At 51.9% G+C, this 18,573-nt stretch overlaps 1 protein-coding gene across 3 annotated transcripts; it reads left to right on the forward strand.

Moving 5' to 3' along the window:
- Positions 1-9,175: 9,175 nt before the first annotated feature.
- On the forward strand, positions 9,176-18,364 carry Ldlrad1 (low density lipoprotein receptor class A domain containing 1). Of its 3 annotated transcripts, none has more exons than XM_055628972.1 (6): positions 9,176-9,269; positions 9,587-9,659; positions 12,182-12,307; positions 14,392-14,529; positions 15,854-15,982; positions 17,506-18,364. In XM_055628972.1, the coding sequence occupies exons 1-6, from the start codon at positions 9,249-9,251 to the stop codon at positions 17,652-17,654; spliced, it is 636 nt and encodes a 211-aa protein (XP_055484947.1). In that variant the 5' UTR covers positions 9,176-9,248; the 3' UTR covers positions 17,655-18,364. The 3 variants fall into 3 exon arrangements, with proteins under 3 accessions (XP_055484947.1, XP_055484948.1, XP_055484949.1); XM_055628973.1 differs by having other exon boundaries at positions 9,587-9,641; XM_055628974.1 differs by having other exon boundaries at positions 17,366-17,571.
- The last annotated feature ends 209 nt before the right edge of the window (positions 18,365-18,573 follow it).

Raw genomic sequence — 18,573 nt, forward strand, 5'->3', positions numbered from 1 at the left:
TTCGTGGAGCAAAGAGCCATGAGGTGCTGTGTGCCTGCCACTTGATGGCTGCAGTTAAAGCGGAAGTTGCCTTCTCAGCAATGGTATTTGATATGATTTTTAAAGTGTATGTGTGTGCGCGTGTGTATGAGAAAGTGGCGGGGAGTTGTGGGTGTGGGGGACATTTGCATGCCACAGCAAGTGTGTAGAGGTCAGAGGACAGTGTTCAGGAGTTGTTCTTTCCCTCAGCAGGTTGACAGGCCCTCTTCCTCTACTGCTGCTCAGTGTGCTCCTGGCAGGCTGGCTGCAGAGCATCCAGGTTATTCAGCGTTTTCCTGGGAGTTCCAGAAACTCAGATGACAAACTCAGGTTGTCGGGCTTTTGAAGCTTATGCTTCAGCCCCTCAGCCGCTGTCTCTCCCAAGCTCCCATGTGATGTGGGTTTTACACAGCTTAGAGCTGAGAGAACTTTTCCAAAGAAGATGTTTGTCCTCTTTAAAATAGCAGCAAGATACTTTAGAGAAAATGTCATTTTAACATAAGACTTAGTTTCTTGTGATGTAGAGTTAAATACAGATTTGACTGGGTAGAAACTAACATCACTGCCCTTCCTTTACAATCAGTGATAGAGATTGAGTTTCTTTTTTGTATTTATTTTATATGTATGGTGTTTTGCCTGTGTGTACACCTATATGTGCACTATGGAAGTCAAAAGAGGATATCAGATCTCTGAAGTTATAGACACTTGTAAGTGGCCATATGGGTGCTGGGAATCAAACTTCAGTCCTCTGGAGGAGGCAGCCAGTGCTTTAAACTGCTGAGCCATCTCTCCAGCCCCTAGTAATAGAGACTTAAAAGAGGGTGCTATCAGATGCCGTCTATTCAGCTCTCACTATGGTTCTGTGTTAGCACAATGAAGTGGTAAATGCCTTTGCTAAGCCACATGCTTGACCTCAGAGCTGCGGTAGTAGTCTGTCACTAGAAAGCCTCACACTCACTCACTCACTCTGTGTCAGTTGTCAGGTTTCTCTAATTCAAAAGAAAATACAGGGCTGGAGAGATGGCTCAGTGGTTAAGAGCAGTGGTTGCTCTTCCAGAGGTCCTGAGTTCAATGCAGCAACCACATGTGGCTCACAACCATCTATAGTGAGATCTGGTGCCCTCTGATGGTGTGCAGGCGTACATGCAAACAGAACACTGTATACATGATAGATAGATAGATAGATAGATAGATAGATAGATAGATAGATAGATAGATAGATAAGAAATAAGTCTTTTTTTTAAGGAAAGGAAGGAAGGAAGGAAGAGAAAAAAAGAAAGAAAGAAAGAAGAAAGAAAGAAAGAAAAAGAAAGAAAGAAGGAAAGAAAAGAAAATACAGTTGACAGCTTAGCAGGTAAAATTTTGGCTACAAAATACTAGTTTTTGTTTTTTTTTTTTAAGATAGTGTGTCCAGATTTGAAAGACAGAAGGCCGGGGCCAAGTCTCAACACATGAGCCTGTGGAGTGGGCATTTAACGTCTGACCCCAGATGAACCTGGAGAACTGTGGGAGCGCATGGAGGATCAGTGATTCTGGGAGGAAGCTGTGGCCCAGCTTCAAGCTGGAGGGAAGTGGGAAGCCAGGGAAGCTCCAGGGAAAGTTCCAGGCAGAGGGACAATGGGCTTATGCTGAAAGACAAGGAGCCAGGAACTGTGGAGTGTCCAGCGGGCCGAGCTATGACACAGCTCTGAAAACAAGACCTCATTAAATCTTGATCCTGAGCATAGTGGAGAGTAAGCCACAGGCTCTTGTTGCAGAATGGGTCTCTGGATGACGCTGAGATGGCTGTATGGAGTAGCCTAGGAATGGGAGCAAATGCAGAGACAGCCATATCTTAGCCCCATTGTTGGTTTTGTACTGTAGACCAACCCAGGGCCTTGCTTATGTTAGGTAAGTGCCCTAGAGTAGAGCTATATCTCAGCCCTCGGACTTCTGACAGTCTGTGTACCTCACTCTAGCCTTGAACGAGGTCTTCCTGCCTCAGCCTCCCAAGAGCTGGGATTACTTACAGGTGTATACTTTATTCCGCACTTGTTTTTGTTAAGTGAAGTACAGTCCTGTTCTCTTCACTCACATTGTTTAGACTTTGTTCCCCTCAGTGTTGTTGCAAGCCTAGGACCCCACATTGTGGTCAGAATCTAAGTCAGCAGTTCTCAACCTGTGGGCCACAACCCCTTTAGGGGTGGCATGTCAGACACCCTGCACATCAGATATTTACATATTTATAACACTAGCAAAAGTGCAGTTATGAAACTGCAGTGAAATAATGTTATGGTTGGGGAGGTCGCCACAGCATGAGGAACTGTATTAAAGGGTCCCAGCATTAGGAAGGGTGAGAACTGCTCTGTGTTATGCCAAACAAACAAAAGACTGAAGCACAGATCCAAGCATGAACTGCTTCCTGTTGGGCTGAGTTCTCAAGCCACATTGCCAGTCTGTCTACCGCTGCCTTCAGCTCAGTCTCGGGCAGGCTGGCAGCTCTCAGCCCCTCCCCCAGGCTTCCAGCTACTAAGTCCTATTTGAGTACCATCAGCTCCAGTTCCTTTTTTATCTTTCCTTGACTATTTGTTCTGCGCTAGCCTGGGTTAAAGGTGTGGCCTGAAGTAAGGGCTGAGGCATGGGAACTGTGTTGTCTTCGTGAAAAGCTGGCGTTCTGTGGAAAACAAACCTGGAGAGCTTCTGAAGTCTATGGACCCCATCTCAGAACTATGTTTTCAAATGCATGAAACTAAATACAAAAAATTGCAAGGAAACTAATTAAATACTTTTCAAAATATTTTCGAAACTTTGGTATAATAATGTATATACATCCATTCACACAAAATGACATTGAAAGGCAGTTGTAACACTCCTGTTATCTCAGGGTTGTCTTCTTAAGTTTTATTTCTCTAGGTGCTCTATCTGCATGTACATCTGCATGCGAGAAGAGGGCATCACATCCCATTATAGATGGTTGTGAGCTACCATGTGGTTGCTGGGAATTGAACTCTGGACCTCTGGGACAGCAGTCAATGCTCTGAACTCCAGCCCGATCTCAGTATTGTAAAGTAATATTTGCAACAGTATGGGCTCTACTTCTGATGATGTCACAGGCCTGCTATACTTCAGTTAAAATCTAGTGAACATTGAGTTAACTTTTTCCCCAACCAAGTACACCCTCAGCCGGGGTACCTGAATTTTCTCTGATACGTTAAGAGTACGTTGTTTTTGTTTGCTTGCTCAGTTCGGGTTATTAGATCAACTTACCGCTTCTGTGTGTGCTTTCTGTGCCCGAACCGTTTACAGTGTCAGCAGTAACTGAGGATTTGGGTAGAAAGGAGTCAGCAGCTGATTGTAAGGGAAAGATCTCAACAAACGCTCATGATGATGCTTCCTCAGGGTGGTGCTGCCTGGAGCACCGCGCCTCTTACGTGCACAATGCTCAAGCATGTGGACTTTAATCACATTTGCAGGGTCTGAATTAAGCAAGTGTCTACTTAGCTAATTCACAGTAGGGTTGGTTTGTTGACAGCCCTCACAGCAGACTTGGATCTACGTACAGGATCTGTCCTCAGTCTAACGCTCTCCCAGCTGAGCTATTTTGGCAGCTGAAGAGTCCTTTAACATCTCTGTAAGGAAAGCAGATGGGCCTGACCCTCTCTGTCTCACACTTGACAGAGCCATCTCAGGGGAGAGGAATGCTGCAATCCCAGGGCTATGGAAAGCATCCTGAGGGAGCAATAAATGCCAAGATGGGGATAGGGCCACTTTTCTAGACAGCTAGGTGCAGCTCCCTCAGGTTCCCAGGCCTTAGGAGTGCCTGGTTAGACTACATGCTTCTAATGCTAAGCCCAGTTCTCAGAAACATCTCTGCTTTCCGCCATCTTGGTGCCTATGGAGGCCTACTGGGAACAGGACTTCTAAAAAGCAAATATGTCTGGAAGGCTATGGTACAAGGCCATATTTGCTGGCTGCAAGCAAGGTTTCTGGAACCAAAGAGAGCACACAGCTCTTCTAAAATTGGTGTTTACGCCCGAGATGAAACTGAATTCTACTTAGGCAAGAGATGCACTTACGTGTATAAAGCAAAAAACAATACAGCGACTCCTGAAGGCAAACCATTCAAAACCAGAGTGATCTGGGGAGAAGTAACTCGGGCCCATGGAAAGAGTGGCATGATTCAAGCCAAATTCTGAAGCAGCCTTCCTGTGAAGACCACTGGACACAGAATCCGTGTGATGCTGGCTGTGCCCTCTCTGAATGTAAAAATGAAAAGCAAATAAATAAAAGTGGATTTGTGGCTCTTCGCCATCTTTCCTTAGGCAGGCTGGCAAGCTATCACCATGAAGGTTGAGCTGGGCAGTTTCAGCAGATACAAGATATACCCTGGACGTGGGTGGTGCTCCGCCAGAAGCGACAAGAAGGTTTTCCAGTCTTAACATAAAAATGCAAGTCCGCTTTCCTTTCCAAAAGGAATCCTCAGCAGATAAACTGGACTGTCCTCTGCGAGGAGAGCTCAAGAAGAGACCCGCCATGTAACCAAATTCCAGCGGGCCATCACTGGTACATCTTTTGCTGATATAATGGCCAGGAGGAATCAGAAACCAGACGTTAGGAAATCTCAGCGAGAGTAGGCTATAAGGGCTGCCAGGGAAGCAAAAAAGGCTAAGCAGGCATCAAAGAAGTCAGCAATGGCCGCTGCCAAGGCCCCCAGAGAGGCAGCATCTAAACAAAAGATTGTGAAGCTCCCTGAGTTGATGCGAAATGCTAACTTGATAGAGCAGAGTGTTTGTTTTGTTTTAAAGGTGGATTTGTGCTCTTGAATTTTTTTTACAAAATAAACATCGCTCTGACAGGACACACATAAGGTGCATGGAACCCACAAGGGATGGACCCCATCCCACTCACAACTCTTACGTGTTCTTACCCCATTCTTCCATTGAGACAGCTGAGGCTTAGAGATTGCTGCCTGTCTCCTTAGGTAATAACTTGTTAGTCAGGAGGAAAACCGGGTCTGTCCTGCTGGCCAGTGGATCCAGTGGTCTGTCCTGGCTTCTGCAAATTTAAGATGTGGCCCAAAGCTAAGGAATGAAGGAAAAGTCCGACCAGCAGGGAGGAGTGCTGATGCTCTCCATGGAGGGAGGCTTGCCTGGCCTGGGCAGGGAAGACACTTAGGAAGGTAGAGGGAGCCTGCAGAATTCATCCCGCCCTTGACAGGGCTTAGGCCAGCAGTGGGGCTGCTCAGTTCAGGCTGGTGGCTCATATCTGTTACTTCACCATTAGGGAGCTGAGGCAGGTGGATCACCATGAGTTCAAGGTGAGTTGCACACCTCCAAAAAAATCCCTTTTCTAGCCTTTGCAGGCACCAGGCACACACTTGGTACACAGACAAACATACAGGCAAACAAAACATTGAAACACATCAAACAAAGATTTGTTGTCGTTTTGAGACAGGGTTTCTCTGTGTAGCCTTGGCTGTCTTGAACTTACTTTGTAGACCAGGCTAGCCTCAAATTCACAGATCCTCCTGCCTCTGCCTCCCTGAGTGCTGGGATTACAGGCATGCACCATTGCGCCCAGCTTAATATTTTTTAAAAGAAAGAACAAAGGGGCTGAGAGAGTTCATTGGTTAAGAGCACTAGTCCTTACAGAAGACATTCAGTTCCCAACATTCATGCAACCTCTAACTCCAGGGAATCTCACACTCTTTTCTGCTCTCCATGGCACTGCACACATCTGGCATACACTAACACACACAAATAGTCATAAAAGAAAGAAGGAGGGAGAGATGGGGAGACTCCATAGCCAAAGCAGGAGCTGCCTGGTTTCCACGGGACCAGCAGAGTCACAGAGGTTCTGACGGATTATCATGCTATAGAATGTCAAGGTCATCCATCTCACACCCCACTGGACCCTACCCTACATCTGCAGCATGGACATCCATGACAACCTCCTGACTCGCCCCCACCCCACCCCCCATAGCCAGTAGCAACAGTCTGAAGTTCCTCAGCAAGTATCTCTACAATGTTTGTGGACTTGGCCTAGGGTTCAGCTTCCGTAGCTTCCCTGACCACAGATGAGCTGTTCCCTGGGACTGAGTAACAGTTAACCTGTGTGCCCTGGGGTAAGGCAGGGCTCTCCATCCTGTTGCTCCTTTTTGCACTCATCCTGCTTGAGTCCCATTTCCAGGCTGGCAGCTAACCTATCCCAACAGCCTGCAGGTCAACTATGGGAAGAATAGACCCGGCTGGAACAAGACTGCTTTTCCCTGCCTCTGGGTCCCAACTGTTGGTGAAGCCTGCCTTTTATATCCTGGCTAATTGCACCATTGTCAAGTGAGATTATGCATGGAATATACAAAGTTTATGTTCTGCCAGGCGCGGTGATGCACACCTTTAATCCCAGCACTCAAAGAGGAAGAGGCAGGCAGATGGATGTGAGTTCAACCTAGTCTGCAAAGTGTGTCCAGGACAACCAAGGCTACACAGAAAAACCCTGTCTCAAAAAATGGGGGGGGGGGATGTTCTGGGGCTGGAGAGATGGCTCAGTGGTTAAGAGCACTGACTGCTCTTCCAGAGAACCCAGGTTCAAATCCCAGCACCCACATGGTAGCATAGCTCACCGCTGTCTGTAACTCCCAAGATCTGACACTCTCACATAGACATGCGTGAAGGCAAAACACCAGTGCACATAAAATAAAGGTAAATACATTTTTAAAAAGATTTTTTTAAATGTGCAAAATCTACAAAACAGATCTATAAATAAGAAAAAATGAGCACTTACTGAAAATAGAGCAGCCTACGCAAACAAGCAGTCCAGTCCACTAGAGAAAATCCTCATGGTGCATTTTTAAGAAAACCAGCAGTGAAAGGTAGGGCCCTCAGGCTCTGGTCTGTGGTCTGAAGTGAGGCCTGCCTGTGGGTGGGAGAATAAGGATGTTTTTCAGCCAGCCAGGTTGCCATCCGAGCTCTGTCCTTTCAGATGAGAGCCTTGAGCAAGTAGCATAATGCCTCTAGACCTCAGTTTCCTCGTTGGAAAAATGGAGAAGGGATGGCCTGTTTCCTGTGGTGGGGTTAACTTAGAGAAAGCTTGCCGCACAGCAAGTGGCAAAAGCCAGTGCTTGGGAAATGATACCATAGGAGGAGGAACCAGACCAGCTGGTGTCAGAAGACCGCGTTTTCAAGGGCTGAGGAGAGGGTCTCTCATGGACTGTTTGCCCAGTGCAGCCTGGTCCATCACATAGCTTACCAGTGCCCAAGACCTCACAGCTGCCTACAGGAGGGCTCTAGGTAGGGGCATGTGCGCAAGCACATGTACTAAAATGATATATAGGGCCCTGCTGCCCTTTCTTCAAGGGTTCCTGGTCACAGCAGAGCCCTGGAGAGATAGGACACAGCCATACCTGCACCGAAGGAGTCCAAGAGGAGGCGCTGAACAAGATGAGTGTTCCCATAAAAGAACACCAAAGCTGAGGTGATAACGCATGCCCGTCATAGTCCTCACAGGACTTGGGAGGCAGAGGCAGAAGGATTGTGGCGGATATGAAACCATCCTTGTTATAAAATAAAACAAAACAACAACAACAAAAAAAAACCAAGAGTAACACCAATACATACAGACATATACACACATACATACTGCATGCATACATACATACATACATGCTACATACAAACAAAGGGACGCTAAACAGTCAGGAGTCCCTGAAAGCCAGAGTAGCCTGGCATGTGTTAGCCCAGGAAGGTACTCTACCCTCCACTCTGACATCCATGGCAGGCATTACTAATCAATCATAGACCCTGACCTCAACATCCTTCTGAAATCATGTTCCACATAGTCTCTACTGCTTGACTATAGCTGGCACAAAAAAAGAAATGAAGCGTCTTTTGTTTATGTTCATCCCCTTCAGCCTTTCCTTTTGGGGGGCTCATCAGCCTGGCTTGCAACTGCCATTGGCTCCCCTTCGCCTACCACAGGCCAGCAGAGCTAGGGATAGACAGTTGCCAACAGCTTCAACCCGTGGCTGGCAGGATGGGGTAAGTGCTCCAGTTCCCTCAGGTGAGTAACGTAGAGCTGCGTCCTCACCAGTGTCCCCGAATGCCTTACAGAGTTCCCTTGCCGGCCCTCTCACTGAGAGGAGCCATCCCTTTCACCTTCCCTCTACACCAGCGTGTCCAGGAGCCTTCCCGTTGAGCCCCGCTGTCCCCTAATCTTGTCAGAGGGCCCAGTCCTGAAGAACCTACGCTCAAGCACCCCTGCATTTTCAGGCATGTGAAGGGAAGGCCCTGTGAGAACCCCAGCTTAGCTTCCTGCCCCATGCTTTGCCACTCATTTCCTACTGGAGGAGAAATGGCCAGCAGGGAATCCCTGATGGGAACTCAGGAACATCTGGAGGCGGGTACCACCCTTGAGCTGGGCCTCAGAGCAGCACCTTCTGCTTCCAGGGCCTTCTTCCGTGGACTAGATTGCAAAGTAATCTGCTCCATGCTAGGATGGAAGATATTCTGGAAAGCAACTCACTCACATACAGGTACCATCCCAAAAAAGTTAAAAATGGACAGCGTGTTTTTAGCAATTCGGGGATCTATTTACATTCTAGCTTTAGCGGGAAATGCTTATGCCTTCTTTTTTATTATTAATGTATGCAGGTGTTTGGGTGTGTGTGGAGTCACAACAGCTTTGTGGGGTGAGTTCTCTCCTTGCACCTTCACATTCAGTCAGGGACAGAGGTCCTTGACCCACTCAGCTATCCTGCTGGCCCTCAGAAACGCTTATTCTTCTGATCTAGATAATCTCGGTGAGAAAAGGAGCGTTGCCTTCTGGCCACTGAACCAAGTACTCATGGCCTTTCAGCTTTGAGCTTCCTACAGCCGAGGGCCTTGAGATCCCGCAGTCCATTGGATAAAAATGCGCGGAGGCCCCGGGCTCATTTCTCCCACTCACTGTGTGACCTGAGGCACAAGGCGCTTTCTCCCTTTCAGAAACAGCAGCTTGTCATCGGTGGAATGGGATGAGGGTTCCAACCCCAAGTTGTCACTGTCCGACTGGGAAAGGCCTTGGTAGGAGCAGGTATCCCCTGTCTTCCTCACTGGGGAGGCAGCCTGGGAGGGGAGTGGCCCAGGGGAGGGCACAGCCCTGGCAAAGCCTTGTGCTATCCCTCCCTCCCCCAGTTACCCTTAGTGACAAGACAGAGGACTCTAAACTGAGCTCTCTCTACGCCACCCCAATTCCTGGACACGAGTGTTGGGGCCATGAACAAGGTCTCCCCCCAGGTAAAAGCTGCTGAAGAACTGCTCCTGACCTAGGGGACCATTCTTTGAGTGGAAAGGGCTCTGGGAAGGGGGTACCCTAGCACCTACAGCCACATTCATCTGCCCTGAGGACTCGAGTGAGAGCTAGAAGTGCTGGGTGGCAGACAGAAGCCCAGGGGTGTTTGAGCACTGTCAGCAGGAGGACCTGCCTGGGTTAATTTGAAGGGTATTGGGCAGAAGCCACCCGACTGGACAGTTGAAAATTGAAGCAGGCAGGGTTAAGTCTGGGCCGGGAGAGACCAGAGGTTTGCCCAGCCTGCTTCTGCTCTCTTGGGCAGGGAGATGCTGAGAACAACGCTGCTGCTGGAAGGAAAACCCACCCTGGAGGAGAAGGTAAAGACGGAGGTGGAGGTGAGGCTGGGGGCTGAGGGTCCTCCCCCCCCCCACCCCCGTGCACTACCTTGAAGCTGAGCCCAAGGTTACCACAGCCCTTCTGCCCCAATGTGGGTGGGGATATACCGGTCAGCTTCCTGGCCGGCCATGCTGACAAGCCACTGACTGGGTAGAATGGTTCATTCTCTCCAGCTACCAGCATTTTTTGAGTTCCTACTATGTGACTTCTACCTGCTGGGCCACCACACTGAACCTGTAACACCAAGGGCCTCCGGATCAGCCTCTTGGACCCCATGTCTGCTCTGGGCAGTTCTGTTGAGCTCAGATGCGGTCAGGATACACACGCGTACCTGTTAACGCTCCCCTCCCTCCTCAGCAGCCAAGGCCTCCACAAGATGAGGAAGGAGCACAGGCTCACTGAATGTCTCCCTGGGCCCCTTCTTGGCCCACAGTTGATCAAGGAGGAAACAGGTAGATGCCAAGAATTGCTCTAAAGAATCAACCCTCAGATGCCCGGAGCTGCAGACCCCGGTTTCAGGACAGCGCTGGGCGGGTGGGATGTCAGAAGTTGGGTAATCAGGTCACAGTAATAAGGCATTGCATTGGAAAGGAGGCCCCTGGTTGCTAAGCTTCGGGGCCTTCTGTGCCCCGTGCTGGTGGCTGTCTCCCAAGATGCCAATCTGCGTGGCTGGGAGTAGGTGTGGCTTTTCTTCTTTGTTTCGAGTGGGCAGCAGCTAAGGAGTTTCTAACTTTAACGTGGACATCTTCTGGCCCAGAGCCCTGCCCGCTGCTCCAGCCTTGCCCGAAACCCCACCTTGTACACAACAGATCCTGCACAAATATTTGAGGAGCTGCCACTTGGCTGGCCAGAAGTCTCTGCTGCCCAGTTTCAACAGTCTCCCTGGTGACCCAAGTTTACCCTATGCATGCTGACCACAAGGAGCCAGCAGCTAGGGCTACAGGATTATGGGTTTTAGATGTGAACCGTGTGTCCTGTAGACCTGCCCTTGTTCCCTCTACCAACCCCCACCCACGCGCCTTCATCCTCACCAGCCAACCTCCAGGCCTTTCCTCCCATAACCTCTGCCTGGAAGGCCAGCTCCCTGAGGACTCTGCCCTACCCCTATAAATCAACTGGTTTTCTGAGACCCCTGTGTCCTCCCAAGCTGCTTAGAGCCCTGTCCACACATCCCCGGCCACCTTTCATTTGACACTGCAGGCACAGGTCTTGCTGGCAGGTGACTAGAAATGTGTCATAATTAAATAATCCAAATCAGGATCCTTCCCTTGTTTTCTGTGCATCTAATTTGCACACACACATGCGCGTGTGTGCACACACACACACACACACAGTACCAGTGAGAGCTATGGCTGCCGCAGAGCCTGATGAAGCAAACCTGCCCCTGCCCTTCGGTGGCCTGGCACAGGGGACAGAGCCCCCACCCCTTCCTACTTGACTGTGTCTGGCCCTCCAAGCGTAGCTGTGAACTGAGGGCAAGGAAAACTCCTTCCATGCCTTCCACAGAGCAAGGCACCCTAGAGGTCTCCAATAAAGCTGCTTTGCTTCATTTTGCAAGCAAGCAAGAATTAGGGTAAGTAAGCCAGGCATGGCGGTGCACACCTTTAATCCCCAGCATTTGCAGGTTGAAGGCAGGCAGATCTCTGTAAGTTCAAGGCCAGCCTGGTCTACATAGTGAGTTCCAGGACAGCCAGAGCTATATAGTGAGACCCTGTCTTGAAAACAACACAGAACAGATTAAAACAACAACAACAAAACTAATTAGGGGAGCCAAGTATGATTCTAGAGTATGGGATATCTGCCAGCTACTTCCGTTACTGCTGTTTCCACAATGCCCAGAGAGAGCTTGACACATGGGAGACCCCAGTAAATGCTTAGCTCACACTTAGCACCTGCTGCTTTAGGATAAGCATTCAGTAAACCAGCCCCTAGCAAACTACGGCAACCATCATGGTTCCCACTTAGAACTCAAGGAAACTGAGGCCCAGAAAAAGTGAGTGGCTCGCTGTGTGGCCCAGCTGGGAGCTGATAGAGCAGGGACTCTAAGCAGCATCCTGAAGGGCACTAAAACAGATGGTAGGCTGGGAGTGAGGCCAGGGTCTAAGTTCTGGCAGCAAGCAGGTATCATGCCTCAGCATGAACACAATGACTGGGACCTTTGCTTCCTTCAGCCTCAGTTTGTCACCCACAGAAATAAAGGACTTTCATGAGAAATAGAAATAATGGCTACATGGAGCCTATGGTCATTTCTTTCATGGTACAGGCTGGGTGCACAGATGTCTGTTTTCCTATCGGCCTGGTCACGAGGATAGGCTAGGAAAGACAGGAAGGAGAGAGAGTCACTGCGGAGCAGCGGCTAGACCCTGAGGGCACTTGGTGGTGAGGAGGACAGACAGAACCAGAGGGTGTCATGGGGGGCTTAGAAATGCCTCCTAAGTACTCCCTGGCAAGGGAGGGTTGCCTGCAGGGCTGGGGGGCATCCTGGGGGTCCCTGCCCCTCTTCATTGACTTCCCTCCGCAGACTGTGGACCCCTCTGCTGCTCACGCCCTGGAGCCCGCCTCTCGCTCTTCCTGCTGCTTCTGCTGCTCATGCTCACCGCCTTGCTCGCTGTGGCCACTGTCCTTGGACGTCCGCCCCAAGTACCAGGTCAGGGTGGCAAGAAGGAGGCTCAGGGAGATGGGAGCCCCAGTCCGGCCCAGCTTCTCCCTGAAAAGACTTGGATGGTTCATCAAGGTGCAGGCAGAGACACCGGTGCGAGGATGGATACAAGTCTGAGAGGCCATTTGCACACACACCCTTCACATATGCTATCTTAAACGTTTTTAGTCTCTACAGTTTATTTTTATGTGTATGGGTGTTTTGCCTGCGTGTGTGTCTGGTGCCGAGGGATGACAGAAGATGTTGTCAGGGCCCCTGGAACAGTAGTTACAGATGCTTGTGAGCCTCCGTGTGAGTGCTGGGAACTGAACCTGTGTCCTCTGAAAGAGCCACAGTGCTCATGACCACTGAGTCATTTCTCCAGCCCCCACATGTTCTATCGAGAGGTCCTGGTTTTGATGTCACTTCCGCTAAGAAATTCTCTCGGGCCCCTGCACTGGCCTAGGAGCTTCCTCTCAGCCCCCACAGACACGGCACCTCCTATTCTCCTTGTCTGCCCACCCTGGGGAGGGGGGGATACCCTTAACCACAGGCCGGGCTGTGTCCAGAATTCCCTGCAGTCCAGAATACCCCAGAATTCCCGGCGAACCGCCCAGTGCAGCCCCACCCTCCGGGAGCGGTTTAGGGCACCAAGGGCAGGCCCAACGAGGAGTCAGCAATCTGCAGCCAGGGCGCCCAGCCAAGCATTGTGCTGGGAGTCAGGCCCGGGGGCACCGTGCGGAAAAAGGGACCTGAGGTGGGAAGGGAAGGTGGAGTTTGGTCAGCAGAGAGTATACAGGAACCCAGGGTGGAAGCACAAGGAGAAGGAGAGATGTCGAGAAGACAGTGGATGTGAGCCAGCCCTCTCTCCAGCCTCAAAAGCTGCACTTGGGAGGGAGGCCATGTTCCAAGAGCCTAGGGAAGGGACTGTCCCAGCCTTCTTCCTAGCTTTCTGAGAGTTGGCTCGGTGGCCAGGCAGGGCTGTAGGGGAGGAGGAGGAGGAAGGGGGAAATCATAGCATTCTACCTGAGCCATGGGCCTGTGTGTGCGTGTGTGTGCGTGTGTGTGTGTGTGTATGTATACATGTATGCATACAGGTGCCTGCTTGTGTGTGCCTGCCTGCCTGCTTGCCTGTGTGCATGTGTGTGAGTGTCCAGGTGCATGCAGATGCCTGCCTGCTTGCGATCACGTGTGTGTGTGTGTGTGTGTGTGTGTGTGTGCAGCTGTCTGTCTGCCTGTGTGCAGGTTAGTGTACACATCAGTTTGTGTACATGTGTGTCACTGCATGCCTGTGTATGTATCTGTTGTAACCATGCACATGAAGGTGTAGGCATGTGCATGTGAATATGTTCGTTTTTTCCTGTGTGCATCTGGGACAGCGTGTGTGTCCCTAAGGGCGCCTCCTGTGACTGGCTCAGGCAGCTCTGGGACCTGAGATGTGACTCACACTGGCACAAATACCCTCGCACATGCGCTCAGAGGCACGGTCTATGTCAGTCTCCTTCCCTGGGTTCTCCTTTAACTCTTGGGGCCTCCCCTGGGGGAGAGTGTCACCCCAGCTCTGGCAGGGCCTAAGCCTAACCCTCAGGAGCACTTGAGGAACAATAAAAACACGAACATTTGCTGGCTGTTGACATGGACTCTGATGGCAGGGGCTGCGTCATGCTGTCCCCAGAGAGCACAGGGTGGGACAGTTCCCCATGAGCTAACGTGTTCCGGGAGAGCCATCAGCAAAGCGTGTGAAGGATGGCACACCGCCGCAGGGCCGCCCGTGTGACCGAAACACTCTCTCGGCCTGGGAGCCAGCTACTGTGTTCCCGGCATCCCACTGGGGATGCTATGCCCTCTCTTTTGAGGACAAAGGACCCAGGCTAGAGGAGGTCAAGTTGCCCTCGCCTGACATGCTGTGTTAGTGGCCGAGTGGCAGCTTCAACTCCACCATCTGCTGTGGGGTTCAGGGCCTCCCTGCTGCCCCAGGCATTCCAGGAGCTCAAAGGGGTTCACCAGGGCCCCTGTGCGGCGCCCACCGTGCCCATCGGAAGGCTGCCTTTAAGAGCACCACGGTCACTCTACAACCTCTCTTGTCCCTACAGAGAATCAGTCTTGTGTGACACTGACCAACAGGACAGGCTTCTTGTGCCATGATCGAAGACACTGTATCCCGGCCCATGGGGTGTGCGATGGCATTCGCACCTGTCCCCACGGCGAGGATGAGGATGAAAGTTTGTGCCGTGAGTAACCCGCTCGGTCCCAGGTCCCTGTTTATTCCCCTATAGCCACCTCAGCCTCCCCTTACAGCTCTGTGGAGCATCCTTAGGCACCGCCTTCACAGCCCTGTGCCCGTGGTGACACCGTGCCTGAGCCAACACTTTCTGCTGGGTGCTGAGGGCTCTGTTACTCTCATCCTCACACCCCAGCGCCTGAGGTGACCCTTCAAGGCGGAGTTCACATGCTGCCTCTTCCTGGAAGCCTTCCCTGACTCCTGCTGGAGGTCACCAGCCCTTCTTCGGGCTCTTACCTTCCTTTGCTTTCCTGCATCCTGGCCCTAGTCACACTGGCCAGCCCTACCACAGCTGTCACCCCCAGCAGGCTATGAATGCCTCTGTGGTAGGCTGCTCTGGCCTGCTTGATCTTGGGGTCCAGACCTGGGACAAGGGTATCCAGAATGGCTTGCTGAATGAGTCAGCGAGTGGGTGAATGACTCCCCATACCTTAGCTGCCTGCCCTTAGGGAAGAGGAGCCTGACTATGTGAAATAAACAGGAAAACATGAATGAGCGGGAGACCCGCAGCAGGGGAAAGAGCTGGGAGCTGGGGCAGGGACCTTGGGGGCACAACACCTCAGATCCTTGAGAGCTGAACTCTAAAAGGATCATTTAGCCCAAGTCCAAGAACGGCGGGGCACACTGTGATCCCAGCACTTGGAAGGTGGATGCAGCGCGACCAGGAGGTCGAGGTCATCCTTGGCTGCATTTCAAGTCTCAGGCCAGCCTGCTTGATTGAGACCCTGTCTCAACAACAGCAAAGAGATCGCCTGGCCCACTCCCCAGCTCCTATCCCACGAGCGGCTCCAGCAAGCCCGACAGACAGCACCCAGCTTCTCGAGTGTTTCTGAGCTGGGAAACCGGCTACCCTAAGCGGGCCTGGGCTGGTGGGAATTTGGGTCCCCCTGTGCCCAACTGCTGACAGAGAAGTGACTTTGGTGCTCTGGGGCCCACGTGTAAGACATCCAGGTCCTACCTGCTATGTTCTGATGGGAGGAGGCTTCCTGGAGGGAAGAAACTGGACCCTGGAATGAAGGTGGGGGGCTAGCAGAGGTGGCAAGGATGGCGAGGATGGTGGGATGCTCTCGGGGCCTCTTGCCACCCAGCGAGAGGTGCACAGAGTGGGAGAGAACACTCCACTCCCTGGGAACCACCTCCTTCCTGGCACACCTCCTATGCCCTTTCCAGACGAATGGGGAGACCCCTGAGTGTACCAGCCACCAGGTTGGACAGTGATCCAGCTGCAGGTGGCTGAGGTACCGTGTTCAGGGGTGAATTTTGTCCCTCTGTAGGAGATGTTCCCCGGACCCTGCCCAGCTTCCTTCTGGCCTACTGCGGAGACCCAGCCTTCTGGATCTACTCCGACCAGAAGTGTGACAGCACCAACAACTGTGGGGACTGCTCAGATGAACTGAGCCCAGGTGGGGGGGAGGGGTCTGGGCACAGGTGGGCAGGGACAGGTGGTCAGGCAGTGGCCAGGGGCATAGGCTGCAGAGGCGTGTCCAAGGTCCCCTGCATCCCAGGACAAGAAAGTTCCACTCTCGCTTGAACACCTCTGGGTAGAGGTGCTTGATCTGAGAGGCCGTCCTGTGACGGACACTTCAGGGCGCTGACTGGACACTTAGGCCCAGAGGGTGACTGAACAGAGAGATCTGAGCCTTCTGTCCTAGGCACTCCCTAACAACCCCGTGAGGAGGGCAGGGCAGGGCAGGGCTCACTGCCCCAGTTCATACGTGGGTGATGCCAAGCACCAAGAAGGGCGTGGACGTTGGCAGGAGGGGAATGCTGGGTAAATCTAGGGTCCCACTCCAGAGCTCCTTAAACCCTTTCCCCAGCACTGGTGCTCAGTCAGGTGCTCTGCCCAGCATGGGGACCCGAATTCCATCTCCGGGAGCCACACGGTAGGAAGAGAGAACTGACCACAGGTTCCTGACTTCCACACACCATGCACCACATATGTAGCTATGTCTGGTGCACCATAAAATAGATGGAATAAAAACATTTTAAGATAGGGTGCTAAAGATGCAGCTCAGTTGGTGGAGTGTCTGCCCCAGTGGGCACGAGCCCTGGGGACCCCCAGCGCTGCAGAGATGAGGCATGCTGGTACATTCCTGTAATCCCAGCACTCCGAGAGGTGAGTCAGAAGGAGCAATAGTTCACGCTCTGGCTTCGTAGCTGAAGAGTTGAAGGCCAGCCGGAGACCCTGTCTCAAAACACAGAAGGTGAAGAAGAAGTGAGGAAGGCACTGTAGACCTTGAGCCTCCGTACAAACACACACGTACACGTACACGCATCCACGCGTACACGAATCCATGTTTATGCACAGGCACACACGTTCTCTCCCCAGTGTTGTTAACACACATGTTGTGAGCACTGTTGAGGTGAGACCAGTGGCAGATTCTGGGGAGTGGGGAGAGGATTGTCAGGAGGCAAACACGGCCCCAGGACTGCTTCATGCAGATGCCAAAAGGGGGTGCTGGGGTCCTGGGGAATCCACCAGGCTTCTCAGAAAAGGCATCACGGGAACAGGCCAGTGAGGACAGGGACCAACAGGCAGGGCTGGGGTACAAGACAGGGGACAGAAGAGCGGGGCATGCCCAGAGCATCCACGGGATTGCTATGGTAGAATGAAGGTGACGCTGGCACCTGAGCCGGGCGGTGCAGCATCTAGCACCCATTCACATCCGAGCGAGGCCTCGCTTCTCTTACTCAACAGCTGAGCAGACAGAAGCCGAGGCTTGGACAGGGCGGGCAGTCACACAGCCTATGTGTGAGTTGCGGAGTTGCAATTCTCTCTGCCGCAGGGAAGCCGGGAACCCGGTAGCCCCACGCTAGATGGCCTAAGGCGGCAAGAGCTGTGGTGTAGTGCAGAGCTAGAGTGTTCTAGTGTACCGGAGAGCCCAGGAGCCACAGCCGCCTCTCCCCCTGGCTCTTGCCTCCCCAGTGACTGCATGCCCGCCTTGTGGCCCCGGGTGGTGGCGCTGTACTCCGACTGTGTTCCAGTACTGTGGCTGTGTTCCAAGGGTTCTGTGCCGGGATGGCATGCAGCACTGTACCGACTGGTCGGATGAGCTCTCCTGCCCTGGCCCCTGAGGGAGCCTCACCTCAGCAGCGTGGAAGCTGACAGCGGAAACCCTTCACCAGAGCATCAAACCCTGGGCCACAAGGGCAGGAAGAAACCTTTGTCTTCGTCCACTGGCATCTCCCCACTGTCCCTGAACAGGAATTGCCTTTCCTCCTCTCAGATGTCTCAGCCTCTGCTTGAGCACTTCCGGTGACAAGGAGCTCAAAACCATGTTAGGCAGCTTCTACTGGAGAGGAGGTGAGTGTGCCTCCATCATTTTAGGCCTGAGAATGGGACCACACACAGGAAATAACGCTCCTTGGCTCCAGAGAATTTGTGGCTTAAATACCAAGCAGAGGGGTTCAGCCCCCATGGGTAGAAGACAGAGCACACACATGGATCATCATTTGGTGCCTCCAGCAGAAACTGCTGCTGAGCTCAAAGGCCGCTGTGCCCTGTTGCTCAACTCACTAGCAGCCGGCATTGATCACGTGAGGTTGTACATGGCACCTTGGGACTCAGCATCCTTCTAGCCTCCCCATCTCCTGGAGGCTTGCGGCTGAAGAGCGGGAGACCCAGAGAAAGGGCAGCTTAGAAGAACCCCTCAAAGCCTTCAGCATTAGCCTTGGCCCTGTTTCCCTCCACAATCTCCTATGTGTTTATATTTTGGTCCTGAAGCCAGAAGGAAGTCATTTCCCTGCTTACCTTTGAGCCCCACTATAAAGTAATAAAACTGGTCTCCTACATCAGTGACTTGTGAGGTTTGATGTGAAAATGGCACCCAAGGAACAGTGGCACACTGGCCGTTCTTTCTTTCTTTCTTTCTTTCTTTCTTTCTTTCTTTCTTTCTTTCTTTCTTTCTTTCTTTTGCTAATTTGTGCATTCATTCATTCAGCCACTTCTGTACCGAGCTGGGAACTTAGAGCGGGCAGCTGGGCCCCCTGAAAA

This window comes from Psammomys obesus, unplaced genomic scaffold (genome assembly GCF_907164565.1).
Source record: "Psammomys obesus unplaced genomic scaffold, mPsaObe1.curated_primary_1811, whole genome shotgun sequence".
NCBI classification, from domain to species: Eukaryota; Metazoa; Chordata; class Mammalia; order Rodentia; family Muridae; genus Psammomys; species Psammomys obesus.